General features: G+C 47.2%; 1 protein-coding gene and 1 long non-coding RNA gene across 6 annotated transcripts; one reads left to right on the top strand and one right to left on the bottom strand.

The window, feature by feature from the left end:
• Positions 1–221: 221 nt before the first annotated feature.
• B3GALT5 (beta-1,3-galactosyltransferase 5) lies at positions 222–13,196 on the bottom strand. Of its 5 annotated transcripts, none has more exons than XM_027727779.2 (3): positions 13,179–13,196; positions 4,733–4,910; positions 222–4,301 (listed from the first exon to the last, which is right to left on the bottom strand). In XM_027727779.2, the coding sequence occupies exons 2-3, from the start codon at positions 4,811–4,813 to the stop codon at positions 3,348–3,350; spliced, it is 1,035 nt and encodes a 344-aa protein (XP_027583580.2). In that variant the 5' UTR covers positions 4,814–4,910; positions 13,179–13,196; the 3' UTR covers positions 222–3,347. The 5 variants fall into 5 exon arrangements, with proteins under 5 accessions (XP_027583580.2, XP_027583576.2, XP_039239875.1 ...); XM_027727775.2 differs by lacking the exon at positions 13,179–13,196 and adding an exon at positions 12,613–13,052; XM_039383941.1 differs by lacking the exon at positions 13,179–13,196 and adding an exon at positions 12,895–13,052 and having other exon boundaries at positions 4,733–5,126.
• LOC113991439 lies at positions 12,792–21,260 on the top strand. Its single transcript, XR_003541909.2, has 2 exons — positions 12,792–13,074; positions 20,075–21,260. It is a non-coding gene; the product is annotated as an uncharacterized LOC113991439 (long non-coding RNA).
• The last annotated feature ends 58 nt before the right edge of the window (positions 21,261–21,318 follow it).

The following is a 21,318-nucleotide window of genomic DNA, read 5'->3' as shown; positions in this document are numbered from 1 at the left end:
CAGGACAAGAGGAAACGGCCTCAAGTTGCAGCAGGGGAGGTTCAGCTTGGACTTTAGGAAAAATTTTTTCACAAGAAGGGTGTTCAAACCATGACACAGTGCTTGAAACTACACACTGGAACAGGCTGCCCAAGGAAGTGGTGGAATCACTGTCCCTGGAGGTGTTCAGAAAAAAAGTGTAGATGTGGTGCTAAGGGACATGGTTTAGGGGTGGACCTGGCAGTCTTGGGTTGATGGTTGGACTGGATGATCTTGGAGATCTTTTCCAACCTAAACAATTCTATGATTCTACGAATAACAGAATCAATTTCTAATTGACGTGAGCACAGAGAAAATCAGACGTGGAGAAAAATTCCGTGCAGCAACCAAAATCAGTTCTGAACCAGCCAGTTCTCAACCAAATTCAGCTGGGAAGCTGCTTTGCAAGGAGAGGAACAGGCTCCCTGAATCCATAACATTTCAACCTGAACTCATTTGCTCCCCAGCAGAGATTTAAGCAAAATGCTTATGGATAGGCCATCAGAGGCTTAGCAACATATAATCAGTGGAAACAGGATCCAGAATGGGATGGTTTCTTAGAGCATTCCTGAGGACCTTATTCCTCAGCAGAGCAGCTGAATTTCATAGAATCACAGAACGGTTTGGGTTGGAAGGGACCATAAAAATCACCTACTTCCAGCCCCCTGCTGTGGGCAGGGACATCTTGCACTTGAATTTAACCCCAAAGATGTAGTGGTAGAGTCTGCAGAAGTGATTAAGAGAGAATAGCACCATCTTCCCAGTTAGTGGCTGTATCCAAGTAACTGGGAACACTCCTGAACTAAAGTAAAAGCCACAGCCAAGAGGTCAAGCAGAACTTGGCCCTCAGGGGTAACTTTTTTTATGCTGATACAAAGCCCCAAACTGCTCGGGTGGGACATATCTTAGTGCCACTAACAAGCAGCCACAGTCCAGGGAAACAACCCAACATTCTGGCTCCTGAAGGGAAACCTAAACCTCTCCCACAGCCTCAGCCTGAGGGAAGAGCAGAAGCTGCAGGAGCCACAAAAGCTCTTGGATGTCAACACCCCGTGGAGGTGAACAGCTCAACACACCCAAATGCAAATGGAGACAAAGATCCCTGGGATTGCACAGCTGGACTGGTCCTGCCAGCTGGGACAAAGCTGGCACCAGGCACAGAGCTGGAAGTGAGACCTACAAGCAACTGCAGGATTATTATATTATTATTATTATTATTATTATTATTATTATTATTTATCATTATTTTATTATCTGAGAGCAAGAAGAGGCCAAGATGACATCGGGCTGATTATGCTGTCCCAGCTCACAGATCCTCCATCCCACAAGACAGGGAGTTAGGAAAGACCAGGAAGCATTCCTTTTGCTCACCATTTTTCCATAAATTAAAGGAATAGCCAGCCTGCACCTTGGGCACAAGGGCAGTGAATGGCAAAAGGCATTTCTGCAGGTTACATGGAAAGAACAGGCATTAAAAAGCCTGACTCATCTCACCAGCAGCAAAAGTATTCAGAAAATAGCTGAATTTTAAATAAAACTGAGCTGTTTAAATATTTCATTTATTTTAATAAAATAGTTAAAGTTTAATAAAGAAGATTAAAATGAAGAAGGTTATTCTTCTGCCAAACAAATAAATATATTTTTTTCATCATCAGTGGTCAAAAATCAGTGCATGAGCTCAGGTTACTCCACAGCAGAAGAAAATAAATAATATATTATTACTGTTACTAAACACTTTTCAGATTGGGGCATATTCCTGCTGAAAATATTTGTCCTGCTCTTCAGACACAGGCAAGTAAAAAGAGACACCTGAACAGTCCAACACCCATAAAAATAAAAAGAAACAATAAAAATAAAGTAATAAAATCTCTTTCCCTGTCTTTCCTACTGCTCCCTCGTGTGGGTGTGTGGGGATGAGCCTTTCTAGTTGTCAAATCTCCTCAGCTCCCAGACCACTTTCCCCTTGGGAACAGCTCCACTTTTACTGCTCCCTGAAAAAAAAAAAAAAAAAACATTTCACACATATTACAGGCATTTGCTACTTCTTTGCTGATAAAACTGACCTTTCCTGTGTGAGAAAGAAAATCAAAAGAGGAGCATAAGGCAGGATTTAGGAACTCCTTTCTCCCTCCTCACAGCCCAAAAGTATTTTTCGCATCTTCTACTGTAAAGACTCAATTCTTTGCCTCTGGAATCTACAAACATCCCAGAGATTTCATGATCTTTGCTTGGGAATGAAAGGAGAAATAGGGCTCCCAGCCTGAGGGATCACTTGAGCACATTATCCCTCTGGGTCTTGTTTAAAAGACAAAAATCCTCCCATCTTCTCTCTCACGCACCCAGTTTCTCACAGCAAAAAAATGTCTAAATCACCCTAAGTGACTCTAGTTTAGTCTTGGGAAACCATTTACAGAAGCTTTCAGGCAACCAAAGTGAGCCACAAATATAAAAGATGTCTCTGGGGTCTGTTTTAATCAAAGACACCCTCCACTGGCTCCACCACAGGTATTTTCAGCAGGAGACACATCCAAGGGAGCAGATGAAGCAGCTTTACACGTTCACCAGGTGACCTGCAGTCCCCAAGGTTGTCCCAAGAGCATTGCATGGGAAAATTCTTCCATCTCTGCAAAAAAAAACCTGTGTGGAGACTGAAGGAGGGATCTGTGCCAGGATGCAGCTCTGCCCACACAGAGCCCGCTGCAAGGGCAGGGCTGTGGTTCCCTCTGCCAGGAGAGGAGCATCCTGACAGCTCCAAATACCATTCCTTAAATACCTGCACAGATGGGTGCAGGAATCTATCAGGGGCCACCAGGAGGATGGTGCAAATTTTAGTCTCTGAACAAAAAGTGCTTTGACTTAAGTTTGTCACTGCAGGAACGTTCCCAGTCCTTTAGCAGCAGGATTTGGAGGGCAGGGCTGCAGGCCTGGATCTTCCAGAAAATAATAATTGTGTAGAGAAGGGACGCAATGGAGTGAATGGGAGAGAAAGGGATTTGCTTGTTCTTAGGCAGAAATTGAGAATTTCTTCCTGGAAAGGGTGGCCAGGCCTTGGAAGGGGCTGCCCAGGGATGTGGTGGAGTCCCCATCTCTAGAGGTGTTCAAGGAATGACTGGATGTGGCACTCAGTACAATGGTTTAGTTCATAAGGTCCAAGGGGGGACTTGATGATCTTGGAGGTCTCTTCCAACCTTAATAACTCTATGATTAAAATAACCATTTAAAAAGTCTCTAGCGTGCTGGACCTGGAGTTAATTGGGAGTTTTGCTGGGGTCAAGAGCAGCCCTGTAAAAGCAAAGGATTTCAGTGTGTTAATTCTGGCAGGGAAGGTGCTAGAGCACCTCTCCACGGTTTTCTGTCACCAAGTGGTTCCAGTAGCTCAGCTGCTCGGGTGGTTCCACTTCGTGGCACATCACGATTTTCTTAAAGCGGGAAACGGAGAACCTGATCCTTTCTGGAAAAAATGTCTGCTCTGAATGGAGCTCCTCCAGCCTAATTTTTAGTTTGGCAAGGCACAGTCCTATGAACACATCCTCCAGCTTAATGAAGGAAACGCTCTCAGAAACATGATAGATCTGAGTGGCAACATCACTGGATAAAACATATCCAGTCCCGGAACAGAAGGGTGGGTAGGTCTTTCCTGGATACTCTTCCCTACTCACATACCACTTGCTCCCTCTTCTTCTTATGGGGTACTCATGCAGTTTTAAAAAGCCTGTGAAGAACCCAGTGGCCTTCTCCTTCCTTAGAAGCAGCTCAGTGAGGTAAAAAACGTTGACAAACACGTCTGTGTCGGTTTTCATCACGAAGCTGGACTGGGAACAAAACCTGTGAACCCACTCCATTCCCATCATGGTCTTCAAAGTCAGGTTGTAATAAGTGTCTGTGAAGTTCTTTTGGATGATGTCCCTGTACTTTTGGCCCTCAGCAGCGATGTCAGCCTGCTGGCTGGGATCCACAGTACTTCCCAGGAGGAAATACGTCACCAGGCGCTTCCCGGCGACCGTCCTCTCCTTGCCCCACGTCTGCCGGATGGCCATCCTGGCATCCAGGTGCTGGCACGAGGATGCCACAAGCAGGACGAGGAAAGGAGGGTTCTTGTGGCAGTCTATGTCTGGGAGCTGGGAGAAGTTTCCTTCTATCCTCCTGAAAGGCTCTGTGGGGAACAGGTAACCTTGGCTGTTCTCACAGAACACGCAGAACTCGGTCCAGTTGTAAAAAAACCAGAAGCTGCCACAGCTGAGCCCGAGGAGGCAAAAAAACAGCCTGAACTTTCTGAAGTCCATCTGAAAGAAGCAGGAAAGAACAGCACATTAATAAAAACAATATCTAGTTCCTTTCAGTAATAACTGTCTCCTTTCAGTGCTGTGCACCAAACCCCCTGCATAGGGATTCAAAGCCAGGGCATCTCTAATTGGAAGCTGCCTGTTTCAGGGCAGTCAACCACACTCATTTCTCCTCATGCCATCCCCACAAGATGTTCTGCTGGCCATCAAATTCACACTCCTGTTTACTTTGGTCTTCCCCCTAAGCCACTGTATCCTCAGAAATCCACACAAGCACATCCAGGTTACCTTGGCTGATGCTTCAAACCTCCTCCCCATTTTCGGCGTCTCACAAACCATGATTTAGACCCACCGAGCCCGAGTGGAGAAGCAGCAGATATGTGTCCATGTCAGGTGACAGAGAATAACAACAAGAGGGTTTTTTTAAATACCATGGTTCTCCATTTGTGCCTGTGTCCCAGAGCCAGCAGGTGTCCCAGGGGCAGACCCAACCAGGCTCCTCCCATCCTCATCTTCCTTGTGTCCTGTGGGGCTCTTGCATCAACCCAGAAACTACTCCTGATCTTTGTGCTGGAGGTGCCATGAATCACATCTTTGAAGCTGGGTCAGCTGCTCAGAAAAAGGAAAGAAAAAAACCAGCAGTGGGTCACATTGTTTGGATGGTTCAGCTTGTGCAGAGTTTAAGTGACTCACTAGGGCATGCTGAGGTGAGAAGGGGGCTGTTCTGTCCTCCTCTCCTTTTACATGAAAGAGATCCAAACAATAACAGTGTTCACTCATTTATCCTTGTAAACAGATTCATGTGCTGCACATCAGGTTACGAACCTAAATTTTCAGAGAGAGAAAAGTTATCAAAGCAAACCCAAAAAGGTCACGGTGACAAAAATATTGCACATCTCCATAAATTAACCTGGTGTGAAGAGTTTAATGCATCAGTTACTCACCCCAGTAACCCACAGGCCCACCAACCACTATTTCAGAGCAGCAGGATGGGGCCATTTCCACCTTCCCCCTTCTTAAAGAATTGTACCTGTCTTCCCATCTGAAAACACAAGTTCACAATCCCTAGAGCTGTAGATTTCATGGAAATTTGATCACTGCCTTCTGACCAGGAGTGTTCTGTGTAGACTCCCCCAAATCACATCTGTGCCCTCCTTCTGCCTATCCATAAGCATTTTGCTTAAATCTCTGCTGAGGAGCAAACGAGTTCAGGTTGAAATGTTATGGATTCAGGGAGCCTGTTCCTCTCCTTGCAAAGCAGCTTCCCAACTGAATTTGAACCAATCTCTGCTCTAGAGGTCATTTTGAACAACATCCAGTTGTTTTGCATCAAACCAAATCTTTCTGGTTTTATAGGAAGTCCTTTTGCAAGATGTTATACTTGATTTTTCTCTCTGATGTGAGCCAGAAATCACATATTTTAATTGTCTCAAAGCTTTTTACATCTCCATTTTGTTCCAACCGCAAAATGTTTTACGAAGGGCACCGCCAAAAAAAATTACCTGTTTCGTGTCCTAGAGGCTTTGCTAAAACTGAACTGGTGGGGTGTTTCATGGCCCTGTGCAGATCCAAAAGTGGTTTGCATGGAACCCTGGGGTGCAAACAGTGGGGGCCACCAGAGTCTGCAGCCCAGAGCTCCTCTGGCACGCGCATGAAACGAACACATGAAAAAAAGGCTCTGCTCTCATGACACCCCAGTTTTGCTTCATCCAGCTCTGAGGCCTCCAGTGCAAGAAGGACGTGGACCTGTTGGAGCGAGTCAGAGGAGGCCACGGAGATTCTCAGAGGGATGGAGCCTCTCTGCTGCAGAGACAGGCTGGGCTTGTTCAGTCTGGAGGAGAAAAAAGAGTCTGTGGACACCTTAGAGCCCTTTCCAGTATCTAAAGAAGTTCCAAGAAAGCTGGAGAGGGACTCTGGACAAGCACATGGAGTGACAGGATAAGGGGCAATGGCCTCAAGCTGAAGGAGAGCAGGTTTAGAGAATCACAGAGTCACAGAATCCTTAAGGTTGGGAAAGACCTCCAAGATCAACAAGTCCAACCATTTCCCCAGCACTGCCAAGGCCACCACTAACCCATGTCCTCAAGTGCCACATCTACATGTCTGTTAAATCCCTCCGGGGATGGGTACTCCACAACTGCCCTGGGCAGCTGTGCCAGGACTGGACAACCTTTTAGGTGAAGAAAGTTTTGCTGATATTCAACCTTAAACTCCCCTGGCTCAACTTGATGCTATTTTTCTCTCATCCTGTCATTTCTTTCCTGGGAACTTTCCTCCTCCTTCATCTCATCTTTCCATCCTCCTCCTCCTCTTTTGTCTACAGCAGGATTGCATTTTTGCTTTTCTCTTACAATGCTTTGAGGAGGTAACAGTCTTGTAAAATAAGTTTATGCAATAGTTCATACAATAGAGCTAAAAATGTAAGAGGAGTTCTTACAAAACTCTGAAGAAGAAAACTCACTGAATTCCTACAAAGCAACCTGGACAAAGTGAGATCCTACTGGATTAAACTGCCACTGGTTTCCTTGCCTCCTTTTAAAATATATATTTTCTTAAGTTTTCTTAATCTCTAATTTATTTTTTTTCTCCAAAGTACTGAAAAAGTAGGAAAATGCTCTCTGTTCATTAATGTTTACATTTCAGTGACCTGTATTAATGCTCATCTATGAACTTTAAAAGGGACTATGAGATTTGATAGAGAACAACATGTAAGTACATTCCGACCTGTAGACAGACAAGGCTTTTCTCCTCTGAATAACCAAAGGATTCTGGAGCTGGGGTTGACATTCTAAGCATCTTTTCTGATTGAATAGGTAGAATAATAAAAGGTCCAAGAAAACAATTTAAAAGTGTGGGGCTACAGGTTTGTCAAAAAATTATTCTTCACAAATTAGGCATCAGATTTTTTATGTGGAACAAAACCTGCTGCACTAAAGGTACAAAACCTTTTACTGTTGGACGTGACAAATATAAACCAGGTTTGACACCTTCCAATCTCTTTTCCTCTCACCCCCTGCTCCCTAAAGCCAGGCCAGAGCACAATTCTGGGAAGGTAACAAAGCTTTTCTGTGTGCAGCTGAGCCAGCCCAGGGCATTCCATCAGTCCCTCAGAATCCCCAGCATTCCCATGCTTTTCCTACCTCCAGCCACAGCGAGGGTCAAACTTGCACCTCGGCTTTGGGAAGTGAATTTTGCACCTCAAAACACACCAGATATGAGGAGGAAATTCTTCCCTGTGAGGGTGGTCAGGCCCTGGCACAGGTTTCCCAGAGAAGTTGTGGCTGCCCCTGGATCCCTGGAAGTGTCCAAGGCCAGGTTGGACAGGGGTTGGAGCAACCTAGGCTAGTGGAAGGTGTCCCTGCCCATGGCAGGGGGTGGAATTGGATGGTCTTTAAGGTCCCTTCCAACCCAAACCATTCTTGTGGTTCTATGAAGAAGGTAGTCAAGGTCTGTGATCCAAATCAGTCAAACCACAGCCCTCTCTACTTTGGAAGTTCCCATTTCCATGAGTGGCACGAACTTCCCCCTGAGTTCTGCCAAGTTGAGCAGGTCAGCTCTGGGGTCTCTCTGCTCACACCACCGACCCTCGTGGAACTCTTTCATGTTTCACAGCGATAAGGCCGTGGTAAATCCTGTGACAAAGCCTTGTTATTCCACCAAAATTAATCTGACACCTCCTTTAGGCCTGTTAATGAGTGTAATTATCTGAACAGCACCAAGAGATCAAGACTGTCTGCCACAGAGTTCAGGAAAAGCAATCTGGCCTGAGGCAGAGGGAGGTAAGTAGGTCTAGAGTCCCCCGGGGAAACAGATTTAAAATATCAATTAAAAGAAATGCAGTTTTCTTAACTTTTCTGGGGCAAAGCTCCAGTTGTGCCACTGAGTCCAGTGGAGGGTTGGTGTTGTCTTTGCACTGAGGTGTCACACGTCAGGGGACGACCCAAACCACAAATGACCAAAGTGCTTTTGGGCATCTGCAAAGAGTCCCCACTTTGTAAAGAGGCTCAAGCAGCTGTGACAAGGAAGACCCAAAAGCAGAGGCACAACTGAAGTGCCTAAACTGGACTTACAACCCCAAATACTGCACAGTTAAAGTCAGTGGTTTTATTCCCATTTTCCTTTCCCAATCATGGAAAGTAACATGTGCCCTGGTGTAAGTACTAGTAATAGCTGCTAACTCCAGATTTTCCTTGGAATAAAGCCCCTAAATTGCTTTCTCATAAGCTCAGCAGGACACAAGAAGGGATTAAGCACACACAGATAATAAGAAAATGTCAAGTGCAGTGGGAAACATTTCTCTTTTCCTACATGCAAGTGTTTCAGAGGAGCAGGGGCCAGCTTGGAGCTCTCAAAGATGATGTCTCTGGCAAGGCAGTGGGTTCAGCAGTGGCTGGGTCACCGTTTTTATGGGAAAATGCTGCTTTTCAGAGGGAGGTTTTCACAGCAAAGTGTATTAGCGGTGTCCTCGCCCAAATTGTCGAGGTTGGCAGGAAAGGAGGGTGGAAACCCAAAAAGGGTACAGGACAAGGGAAGAACTTTTACTGCTGCCCTTACTGTCAGACTATGGAAAACCTTTTCCCCTCTGATACCTCTCACCAACCTCTCCTTGTCAGCCCATCAGCAAGACAAAGCAAGATATTGTTCCTCTGCTTCCATCACTTGAGTTGCTGAACATGTTATTTACAGACAAATCCTCTCCCTGGTTGTTTTTTTTCCCTTTCTTTTTTTCCCTTTTTTTTTTCCTTTTTTTTTCCGTGGTCTTGATTATTTTTTAGGGTTTTTTTGTCATTTTATTTTTACAGTGCTGCTGCAGTGAGGGTTTAGCTTTCCCAGTTTCTCCCCAGGCTTGCCTTGGTGGTGTGTGTGTGGAGAGAGGGGCTTTTCATGCTTAAAATAAACCTCTGGCTCTCCAGAAGGGCCACAATATTTTATGGCCAGGGAGCTGTCACAGACCCAGAGCAGGAGTTCCCATTTCCAAACTCTAAGCCATCAATTAGACAACAAATAGAAAAGGAGAATTACTGTTATGGATTTTCAAATCCTACTACGTTGCCTGGCTTATGTTCTGTCATTATGTTACTAATACCCATTTAGCTGATTGACCCTGTGACTCCAACAGCAGATTGAATCTTCTCTGTAAAACGTTGGCCTGGTTTTATTTACCTTTTTCGGTTTTAATAAGGCAAGAATAAAAGATGATTAAAAGAAAAAAGATGAAGAGTAGAAACGAGTAAAGTTTTGAAAGAGTAGAAACGAGTCAAGTTTTGAATTTTCCAGAGAAAAAAATATTAGAGTGGTACGTTAAATTCTAGATTAATATTAAACCCAGTGAAATACCATGCATATATAAATTATGAGATATATACAGATATGTGCACACCACTGTATTCTTAGCAGTATGGGCAATGCAGCCTGAAGACTGGTACAGTTATAATAAGAAGGAAAGAAACATTTTTTTGCAGCAATCAAAGAAAAAAACATGGTCCAAAAAAGAGACATTATAATATAAATTGGTTAAAATTCAGTAAACCGAGTAAGAGTCCCTGGAAGTTTCAACTCCATGCCCTTCCATCATGAGACAGTTTTCAGAGGAGCCACCTGACCTGCTGTTACTCCTTAACCTTACCCCCTCAAAGGTAAGTTCCTACTGTTTCCTCCTGTGAATCATGTTTTCTGTGCCACAGATGGTGGTGTGCTGGTGGTTAACCACAGCCCCAGCATATTGTATAAACACAACCTCAGCAGGGCAACCCTCCCAGAGCCCAGGCACAGGCACAGGAGCAGCTTTGCAGGCAGCAACCACCCATTAATGAGGTGCATCTTTATTCTCACCAGGAAAGAATAAATGTCTGCAGGTCTCATCAGCTCAGACACCGAAGTGTCACCTCAAGGTGTGGAGATTCCCATTCCTAAATGGATGCAACGCCACGAGGCCTCTGGGTTCTGCCTCTGAGACAACCCAGGTGGCTGATGCCTAAAGGAGAATAAAGATCATGGCAAGAGGGAAGGTTTGGTGGCACAGGGATCTTTTGAACCAGAGGATGCATCTTCCTCTCTATTAAAAAAATCATCATTAGCTCTTAATGTACCTTGAACTCACCCACCCAACCATGACCAGCTTGTAACAGTTGTTTTTGGAAAAGCCAAAAAGCATCCTCAGACCAAAATGCAATTTTGCCCTCAAAACCAGCCAAAAAAAAGTTTGGCAGGAGGTGTAGCTGCTCTGGTAATGTCACGGGAAAGAAGTGCTGCATCTGAGGAGTAAAAAAGAAATGTATTTCCAAGGACTTTAGCCAAGTCAGGAAAGCTTACTTCTATTTTAAAACATCAATTGGCTTTCCCAAGCTGCCTGGAAAATTCTCTGGATGAATCCTGGCCCTAAAACACCCACCCAAATGTCAGTTTGGGTAGTAGTTAATAAGGTCAGAGCCCTTTTCTCCAGGATGGAGAAAGATGCTGCAGAGTTCAAACCATCAATGTGGAGACACTGTACGGGACAACCATCACAGTCCAACCCCAGTGCAGATGCTTTTTGACCTTTTTGGGAGCATATTTAAACAGTTTTAACTTAATCCACTTCCACAGGTGATCCAAACCCAGCTGGCAGGCAGCCAGCAAAGGGCATCCTCCCTCACAGGCAGAGAAAGCAGCAGCACCCCTGGGGCACTCCCTCCTTGTTCTCCCAGAAGGACCTTTCCTCATCTCGGTAGTAATTTTTTCTAAACATTCAGTCTAAAAGCTTTCTCCTCCTGTCTCTATCCTTCCTTCACCTGATGTGAACCAAACATCCCTTTCTGGACTTGTCTTCAATGCTAATAGACCCTCTTCTTCTAATGCTCCCTCTATTTCTATGGTACCCCCATTTTCCCTTTGTTGCTGATGCTGATGGGCATATTTAACTTATTTGAGAATTGCCTCATGAATCAGCAATTTTCCTCCAATTACTATTCTACTTGCTATATTCCAGATTCTACTTGCTCTAACTCCAGATCTCACCACAGATAAACAATTGTCCACAAAAGGATGAATCAGAGCAACCTGACCCCACATAAACCCGTGTGGTTCATTGTGCTGAACAGGAATAAAATCCCACTCACACCCACCCTCTCATCTTTATAAAAAAAGCAACCAGGAAATTTCTTCTTTAGGCTCTTGCTGTCAATGCCAGGACTCCAAAAGTCCAGTTATTCTGAGTTTATAGAAGCACCATTCTTCAAAAATTGTACCCATGTGCCAGTGTCCCCAAAAGAAGTTATTTCTTGCACCCTCGTTTACAAGTAGCACTGCATGTTGTTTGTCTCATCTTAATGGGAAAGAGAACAAAATTCCCTGAAAATAGTATTTCAGATAGAATGAGAATCTCACTCTTCTCCCTTGGAAACAGACTCAAGATACATGAAGTAAGAGAGCACTGCAGAGAAGTGATAACTATACAGATTGTACAAAAAAAATCCCCATTCAAAATGGGGAAAATTAGCAATAAAGATATTCCAATGTCACTTTTAAACCTTTGAGTGCTGCTCAGCCCTGCTGTAGGATGAGGACCTGTTAGGATCTTCCCTTTCAGATGGTTTTTTTCCCCCATTTTAAGGTGTGGGAGCACCTTCATGGAGCAGGTGAGCCCAGTGCTCTTCTGTGCCTTTTCGTTTCATGCTGCCTCTTGGCACAATCAGTTTTAGGTGTTTGGAACTTTACACTCTGCTGTCCATGTAACAGTTGAATTAAGTCTTTGCATTTATGTGCCTGTTAAAGAAACAATCTGGTACTTTTGGATGAAAATGTTCCCGGGCACCACAGGGCTCTCGCTCAGGGCAGAGAGAGCCTGGGACAGCCATCCAGGGTCCCCTCATTGCTCCAGCCCTGTGCCAAAGGCTGACTGGGAGGGACAGTGCCCAGCTCCTCATTTGATTAACGGGGCTAAGGCAGAAAGCAAAGGAACAGAAATCCAACTGTATGTCCCTCCTGCTGGCAAATCCTTTCTCGATGACTCCTCGGCTTTAAAAGTGCTGATCAAACACAGCAATCTTGGCAGGATCAGGCCCAGTGGCTGCTTTTTTAATTACTTACCTGTACCTCGTGGATCTTCCTCCTTTGGAGCATTTTATCCAAGCTCTCAGCAGGACAGCAAGGACAACGTTTGCCCTGTACTTGTCCCGACTGATCCTGGGCTTTACGTGGGGCTGCCAAAACGTTTTCCCCATGTAAAACATACGATAAATCTGGATTATTTTTACTTACTCGTACCTTCTCACCATCAAATCGTTCTACCCCTCGTGCCAATCATCACGATGCCCCTCATTGCCCGTCTTACCAGGGGATGAACTTTGCACACACTGCTCGGCTCGGGAGAGGGACGTCCCTGGATAGGGAACTCTGGACTTGGATCCCGATCTTCCAAGCAGTGTTACACCTGCTACCCCTTCTTATCTCACTCCCAACCCTCCTTTTCTCTCTCCCAACACATCCGCGGCGCTGGGCGTGTTTTGCAAAGTGGATGAGTCTGGTCCAGGGGCGCGTCCGTGGATGAGCGGGATCGCCTGTCCCGGGTCCTACCTGGAGCCGGAGTTACGGGAAGGAAGAGGCACCTCCTCACCTCGGGCTCCTGCAGCGCATCCCCCGGGCTCTGGCCGTGCAGCGGGAGGGCGATGGGCTCCTCCTCCCACCGGGATCGCCGGCTACAGCCCGTGAGGTGTCCCCCGGTGCCCCATCCCGAGCGAGGGGTCCATCGCCGGCGGTGCCTCCCGAGCCGGGAGCGAAGGAAGGCGGCGATGCGGTAACCTGAACTCCCCGCCTGCCTCTTCCCTCTCTCCCTCCCCCCTCCCTCTCTCCCTCCCTCCCTCTCCCTGCTTCCCTCCCTCTCTCCCGTAGGTAACAGACCGGCGGTCCCGCTGCGGCTCCATCGGCGGGGAAGGGAGGGTCAGGAGTTCGCTGCCCACGGTTTTATTTTGGATATTTGGGATGGGAGGGGGGGGGAAGGCAGCGGCCTGGGAGGCGCGGAGCTGGGAAGCGTGTCAGGGCAGCGCCAGCCCTTCCCAGCGCTGGGAAAGTTCGGCCCCGCGCTCCCAATTACCGGCGGTCCCGCCTGGATTTGCACAGTGGGAGAGAAACCCCCCTCTCTGCTAAAAAGCCGGCACTGAGGCGCCCTCGGAGCGGCCGACGGGATTTTCCCTGATGAGGAATGACAACCCGGCGAAAAGGGCGGACGGGAGCAAACACTGCAAACCCCTCGGCCCCCACACATTCCCCCTCTCCTTGGATCCCTGTGTTTGCTTAACCCCTGCCCCTGCGCTGTTTGGGCTCGGCACAGCCCTCAGCCCCGGGATTAGTCAAGCCTTTGCTTTAGGGCTGGTCCAAGTCCGGGAAAGACCTCCGATCCATTTCCACGACCACTTCCAATACTTCTTGGAGCAAGAAGCCTCTTGAGGAGAGGCTGAGGGAGCTGGGGCTGTTCAGCCTGGAGAAGAGGAGGCTCAGGGGAGACCTCCTCACTCTCTACAACTCCCTGACAGGAGGTCGTAGCCGGGGGGGGTTGGTCTCTTTTCCCAGGCAACCATCAGCAAGACAAGAGGGCTCGGTCTCAAGTTCTGCCAGGGCAGGTTTAGGTTAGATATTAGAAAGAATTTCTTTGCAGAGAGGGTGCTCAGCCATTGGAATGGGCTGCCCAGGGAAGTGGTGGATTCTCCGTCCCTGGAGATTTTTAAAAAGAGACTGGATGTGGCATCAGTGCCATGGTCTGGGAGCCACAGCGGGGTTGGATCAAGGGTTGGACTTGATGATCTCGGAGGTCCCTTCCAACCCAGCTGATTCTATGATTCTATGATTCTATGAAGTGGGGAATTGCAGCACTTTCACCTTTGTGCACACGCAAACTGTCCCCCGTGACAGCAACAGTGACACTTTCACACGGCAACAATTATTGCAGCAAATGGCTTCGGGGAAAATACGTTTCTCTTCCAAGGGCTGCAAGCTCGAGCTGAAAAGATCACTTCCCAAATAAGTGTTATGGATAAAACAGCCCATTTCGTGTCGAAATACCCACTGACAATTCGGGGGAGCTTGAATTTCTAGCAAGGAATATTCCCTTGGATTTGTCGTTGTCATTTTTGAAACAAGTTGTTTCAGCACAGGGCGAAAAAAACCCCAAACAAACAAAAAAACCCCAAACAAACAAAAAACCCACAAAACCCAACCAAACAAAACCCCAAAACAAAACAACAACAAAAAAAAAAAACAAACAAACAAAAAAACCCACAACAAGAGACAAGTCAATCACTGGGAGCTGCTGGCAGCTCCCTTTCTCCTCCCCCTGCACTCCAAGGCTGGAGATGGATACATGTAGTTAAGGAGACACAAAAAAAGCTGTTTGCTTGTTGTACTTTGCAGGAGAAATACAAGTGAGAAGAGAGGTGCAGATCCACTTCCAGGTTTGCTGCAGAGAGAACTGCTCCAAAAAGCTTGTGGGGTTGTCTTTTATTTTTATTATTTTTATTATTTTTATTATTTTTATTATTTTTATTATTTTTATTATTATTACTCTAAAAAACATGCCCAGGTAGCTTTAGTTTCCTCTAGTGAGGAAGCATTAGCTAAGGCACCTCAAGTGCCTGTGCCTCCCTCTGGGTGCATGACTCTCTTTTGTGCTCTGAGTTCCTAAAAAAACCTTTCCTTTAATTTTGGGAAACTGCTAAAACTTTCTTTGTCAGAGTCTGACCTACAAAGTCCAACAGGTACCGGTCATACAAAAGCTTCTGCAAGCAAATTACCTGTTCTCCACCTGGAAAAGGGATATTTTCCCATGGAAAATGTGAAAACAACAGAGGGCTGGGGCTCTTGCCTCTGACCACATCACATTGTTCACTGGCTGCCATCAGGGCAGACCTAAAATGAGAATCATACAATGGTTTGGGTTGGAAGGGACCTTAAAGATCATCCAGTTCCAACCCCCTGCCATGGGCAGGGACACCTTCCACTAGACCAGGTTGCTCCAAGCCCCCTCCAACCTGGCCTTGGACACTTCCAGGGATCCAGGGGCAGCCACAGCTTCTCTGGGCAACCTATGCCAGGGCCTCACCACCCTCACAGTGAACAATTTCTCCTTTGCCAGGGCCTCACCATCCTCACAGTGAACAATTTCTCCTTTGCCAGGGCCTCACCATCCTCACAGTGAACAATTTCTCCTTCATATCTAATCTAACCCTTCCCTTCTTCAGCTTAAGGCCATTCCCCCTTGTGCTATCACTCCAGGCCCTTGGGAGAAGTCCCTCTCCAGCTCTCTTGTAACCCATTTAGGTACTTGAAGGGGCTCAAAGGTCTCCCTGAAGCCTCTTTTACCCCCAGCTCCCTCAGCCTGCTTTCACAGGAGAGATGCTCCATCCCTCTGATCACCTTCATGGCCTCCCCTGGACTCACTCCCACAGCTCCACATCCTTCCAGTGTTGAGGACCCCACAGCTGGAGGCAGCACTGCAGCTAGGGTCTCACCAGAGCACAGCAGAGGGGCAGAATCCATTGCCAATCCCTATTAAAGCCTGTTTCCAGCCCCTCCAGCCAGGCCAGGGGCAGGTTCCTGCTCCCAGCTTGCTCTGTGAGTTTTAGCACTTTGATTCTCCAGGGCTTTTACCCTGCCCAGCTGCCAGCAGGGCCAGGGAGACTTGAGGGCATTCAGTCCCTGGCAGGACCTCACGCTGCAAAGCACACACTGAGCTGGGAGATTACACAGGGCAATGTCTGGGAGGGGCACGAGGGAGGAAAATAAACTCTGGGATATCTTTATGCTGGGGGAAAAAAAAAAAAAAGGCAAAACCAAGCACAATCTACTTCTCTAAGCCTCTGATGCAGGATTGTGTTTGCTGTGTGAGTCCACCCCTACACCAGCAAAGCATTTAAGCAGAGTAATGTACATATATGCCTGTATTTCATTAGCAGTAAATTTAAGCCAACATATGTCTACGTGAAGTCAGGCCTCAAAGAGTGAGTCAGGGCCTAAATCAGTGTTGTAATTGAACTAAAATAATCTAAGCCTGCTCTAAATGCACATAGCTTTAACCTGTCACATCAAATGAAAATTATGTACTTTAACTGTAATCTTCCTGTTCCCTTAGTCATCAAAAGAGGCCAGATCAAATTTGAAAAAAAAGAGACCATGGATGCTGCTCAGCTGCTGAGGAGGAGGTGGGGCTCATGGAGCAGGATACTGACAGAATCACAGGATCATTTAGGTTGGAAAAGCCCTCACAGCCCATGGAGCCCACCCTGTGCCCCATCCCCACCTTGTCCCCCAGCCCAGAGCACTGAGTGCCACGGCCAGGCCTTCCTTGGACACCTCCAGGGATGGGGACTCCAAACCTCCCTGGGCAGCCCCTGCCAAGGCCTGACCACCCTTTCCAGCAAGAAATTCCTCCTCCTGTCCAACCTGAGCCTCCCCTGGCACAGCTGGAGGCTGTTCCCTCTCCTCCTGTCCCTTGCTCCCCGGCAGCAGAATCCAACCCCCCCTGGCTCCCCCCTCCTGTCAGGGACTTGCAGAGCCAGAAGGTCCCCCTGAGCCTCCTTTTCTCCAGGCTGAGCCCCCCCAGCTCCCTCAGCTCCTCATAGGACTTAAAACTCTACTTGAACCAAGCCATATTTCTGCCTTCCAAGCTGGACTCCCCCCCAGACTCAGGCACCCCCATCCAGGTCGCTCCTTCCTTCTTCAAGGAGAAAACCAGCAGCTTGAAACTCTGGCTGCATTGGTGGCTCTGTATTGTCTCTGATCCCTGGTGGCTCTATATTGTCACCTCCTCTGGCATCTGCTTGGACTTGGCCTTGCTAAGGGACAGTTAATATTTCGAGCACGAGGGAGGCAGAGATAAGGTCAGGCTGCAAACACCCCTCTCAGGATGCCATTGCTTGGTTGGGGTTTGGGTTTGCTGTGGTTTGTTTGGTACCACTGTGAGAAATGTGCAGGGGAGCTCTGTCCTTGGGCTCCTCTGAACACTTGTGCTGATAAGACAGGGCAGGAGGCAGAGCAGCTCTTGCAGCTGAAGAGGGTCAGTGATCTACAGGCAGCTGTACTCAGGGTAGGTATGGGATGTTTGAGCAGCTTCCTTACCTCACTGCATTGGAAGTTTCAAGTTTAATCCCGTATTAAATTGAATTTTCACAAAGAACTTTTTGAGAGTTTTCTGCAGAGAATCCACACAGGTTTATTTCAGGCAGGAGGAGGAGTTTTGTTGAAATAACTGCCCTTCAATGGGCACAGTTTACGATATAAAGGCACTGACAGAAGTGCAGGTTAAACCAATATGAGGAAAATTGTTACCAATAAAATCTGCTTGTAAGGCAGCAAAATGGTTTCTACCCTCAGATTTACAGTATTATAATTCTAGACATGCAAAAGTGATGATTGTTGCCCAGAGAAGCTGTGGCTTCCTCATACCTGGAAGTGTCCAAGGCCAGGTTGGAGGTGCCTCTGAGCACCCAGGTCTAGTGGAAGGTGTCCCTGCCCATGGCAAGGGGTGGCATTGGATGATCTTTAAGGTCCCTTCCAACCCAAAGCATTCCATGACTCTAAAACCACACTTTTGGCAAACAAATTGCTAAATTAGACACACCAGGTACCCCACGACACCTGAAGCTTGATTTATATAACAGCACCCCTGCCAGGGGGAGGGTTGGAATTGTGCTCACATAATTAGATCAAAATATGTGAAGTTCTACAACAACTTGTGCCAACAAGGCTTAAATTCCTCTCAGCATCAGCAGTTAATGAAGTAAGTGGGCAGCCAGTGCTGAGTGCCCTTCCCCACAGCTGCCTCCTGTGATCAATGCTCCTGGGGCTGCCTCTCGTCCTCCTTTAATCCCTCGGAGCAAGGAAGGGTTTTTCATGCTGGCAGAATCATGTCCAGGCAGGTTTCGAATATCTCCAGAGAAGGAGACTCCACAGCCTCTCTGGGGAGCCTCTTCCAGTGCTTTGCCACCCTCACAGTGAAGTTTTCCTTCGTATTCCCATGGAACTTCCCGCGTTGCAGCTTTTGCCCATTCCCCCTTGTCCTGTCACTGGGCACCACTGAAAAGTTTGGCCCCATCCTTTTGGCACCTGCCCTGGGGGTATTTGTGTGCATTGATAAGGTCACAGAATCAGAGAATGACTTGGGTTGGAAGGGACTTCAAAGATCATCCAAGTCCAACCCCCTGCCATGGGCAGGGACACCTTCCACTAGCCCAGGTTGCTCCAACCTGGCCTTGGACACTTCCAGGGATCCAGGGGCAGACAGATCTTCTCTGGGCAACCTCTTCACCCTCACAGGGAAGGAATGTTTCTTCTAATATTCTTTCTGAAGATGCCAAAGCCATCTCAGCACCACAAGAGCAAGATGAACCCTGGCTCCACGTGGATTTTATCCCTCCCTGCCCTCCAAGGGTGGACTCAGGGCTGGCACCACAGTGCTGTGGTTTCAGCCATGGTCATCCCCATACCCACCAGCCTCAGGACTGGCCAGGGCTCAAAGGTTTGGCCCCAACAGTGACCTAGAGCTCACCCTGAGTCCCCCCTGGCTTGGCTGAGGGATCTGAGCCTGTTACACCCCATTTTCTGGGCTGTTTTCCAGGGCCTGGGTCCTGTTAACTCTTCCCATCACTTCCACGTCCTTCCTTGAGCAGAGCACCCTGGACAAAAGCATCCCACTGGTGCTCTCAAGTGCCACTGAACCCTCCCACATCCCTCCTGTTGCATCTGGGGATTAGGTTTGGAGCCATTTAGGCTTTAACTGAGACCTGTGGCTTATTTAAATAAATAGTGCAGGCTCTGAAATGCTGGGGACATCAGGAAGGTGCAGCACAGCCTCTTGTGCCCCCTCACTGCCTGTGGCGTTTTGGACCTCTCCTGGAAGGAGCATTTGGCACATCCTTGTGAGGAGGGGTCTGGAGGGACAGGGGTTGGACACAACTGGGGGTCACCATGTCTGCCCTTGGAAACAGTGACCCCTGAGCCCCCCAGAAGTGTCCTCTCTCACAGCAGGCCCTGGGCACGGCCTCAGGACAGTGATGATAATCAAATCACATGCTCCATGGAATCTGCCTGCAGGAATAAGGAAAGCAGGGCTTTTTTTGGCCCCTACCCACTGCACAATTAACTGGAAGTATGTGGAGGCTTTTTGTGTGTTTGTGTCTCTTTGCCTTGTCTCCCATTTTGAAGGAAAAGGAAAAGAGAAAATAAGAAAAAGAGGAAGAAAAAGAGAAGAAAAAGAGGAAGAAAAAGAGAAAGAAAAAGAAAAAGAAAAAGAAAAAGAAAAAGAGGAAGAGGAAGAAAAAGAAAAGAAAAAGAAAAATAAAAAGAAAAAGAAAAAGAGGAAGAAAAAGAAAAAGAAAAAGAAAAGAAGAAGAGAAAGAGACAGAGAAAGAAAAAGGAAAAAGAAAAAAAAAAGAAAACTAATAAGAAATAGAAAACTTAAAAGAAACAGAAAAGGGAAAAGAAAGACAAACCACTGTGCCACAATGAGTGCACAGCCATGAAGTGTGTGTCCCACTCACTTGCCCTCATTTCCCTCCTGGGAGGGATTTTTCCACCCAGCCCATGGCCTGGGGCAGGGAATGGCTGAGGCAGGCACAGAGGACTGACTTTCATGCTGCCCCAGGGGTTGTGGCTCAGCTTCCTGCCTTCCAGCCCCAACCTCAGCGATCCCACCCCGAGCCTCTCATCATCCCCCTCTGGCACAAGAATCCAAACAGGGGCTCCCGGGGCACATCAGCTCACGGAAAGGTGGATTCCTAACACGTGTCTTTCTCCTCCCTTCCCAGCGCCGTGTTGTTTTGTCCCTGTCAGCAGTGAGGGGCCATGAAAAGCCCAGGGGATGGGCAGGAGTCCCCATGGAGCTGTGCAGGACAGGAGGATGGAACCTGGACATCGGGATGCTGGTTGTAGGCTCAGCTTGGAGCAGGGGCTGCCTGGGACTCCTCACTGGGGGTGGAGAATCTGCAGCCTCCCCACGGGGACAGAACTCACCTCTCCTCACCTCCTGAGGGAAGGACAACACCCAGACAAGGATGTGATTCCCAGGAAACAATGATTGAGACCCAGGTTTGACAGAACTCCCACTCCTTCCCTTCCAGCCTCATCTGTCTGCAAGTGTTTTCCCAGCACTGATTGATCTGAGCACAGTTATTTGGTGCAGAGTTGGAGATGAAGGTTTTGATGGAGCTTGATTGAATTGCCAAAAACCTGTTCGCTCAGTTATGGCTCTGACAAATGGATCCATCTGAGCTGCTGAGTTTAATGTGCTTTTTTTATTAAAATTTAGTACCAGTGTGTTCCTGTTCTGGGCCAGCAAGAGAGTGAAAGCCAAGGGGAAGGTGTCCAAACAGCATAATTTTGTTCTGGTTCAAAACAAGGGCTTGTCAAGAGGAAAGCTGAAGGTCATTTGGGTTAAAAACAAATTTTAAAAAAAAATAAAAGGATTGTGTTCTCGTCTTTTTGTCTCTTCTCTGCATTTTGAAGAAACACCAGTATTTCTCAGAGGGCAAATAGTTCCTGAAACGTTTCCAACTTGTTTCTAGAACACTTGCAGGGTGCTTTTCCTCAAAGCATCACCAAAGGAGAGATCTGGAGTCACCTACTCAGGTTTACCAGCAAGGATTAAGCCCAGGGGCCACTCTGCATGGCCAGTGAGGACCAGGGCAAGGGATGGGGATGTGATGCCCAATGTGGCTGCACCCCATGGTATAAAATGGGATGCAAAGGAAATGTGGTGCTCCATTACCTTCCAAGAGTTTGGAAATGCAAAAAAGTTCTCCTCAACAGACATGAAATAGGGGTTTTTGACATCATTCCTCTTTTCCACTTGGTTTCAAGATGAATTCCAAGGAGAATTTCACAAAAGAAAAAGAAAGGCCATTCATTGAACATTTATTTCTTAAAAACCTGCAGCTGATCTGTAATGTATTGCCATGTCGGCATCTGAAATAAAATTATAACAATTTTACACTATTTTTTTTAAGGAAAGCTTGTTTATCAACACAGTCCTCCATCCACCTGCCTGCAGCCA

The sequence above is a fragment of the Pipra filicauda genome, unplaced genomic scaffold (assembly GCF_003945595.2).
Source record: "Pipra filicauda isolate LSUMZ 115617 unplaced genomic scaffold, ASM394559v2 scaffold330_size805480_pilon, whole genome shotgun sequence".
NCBI lineage: Eukaryota > Metazoa > Chordata > Aves > Passeriformes > Pipridae > Pipra > Pipra filicauda.
The sequence above is the reverse complement of the archived record's forward strand: the minus strand, read 5'-3'. Positions and strand labels throughout refer to the sequence as shown.

Coding starts and splice junctions, on each gene's coding strand:
- B3GALT5 (XM_027727779.2), bottom strand. CDS start 4,813: ATGAGGATGGGAGGAGCCTGGTTGGGTCTGCCCCTGGGACACCTGCTG. Junction 4,302..4,732: donor GGCACAAATGGAGAACCATG/GTATTTAAAAAA, acceptor TGCTTCTTTCAG/ATGGACTTCAGAAAGTTCAG.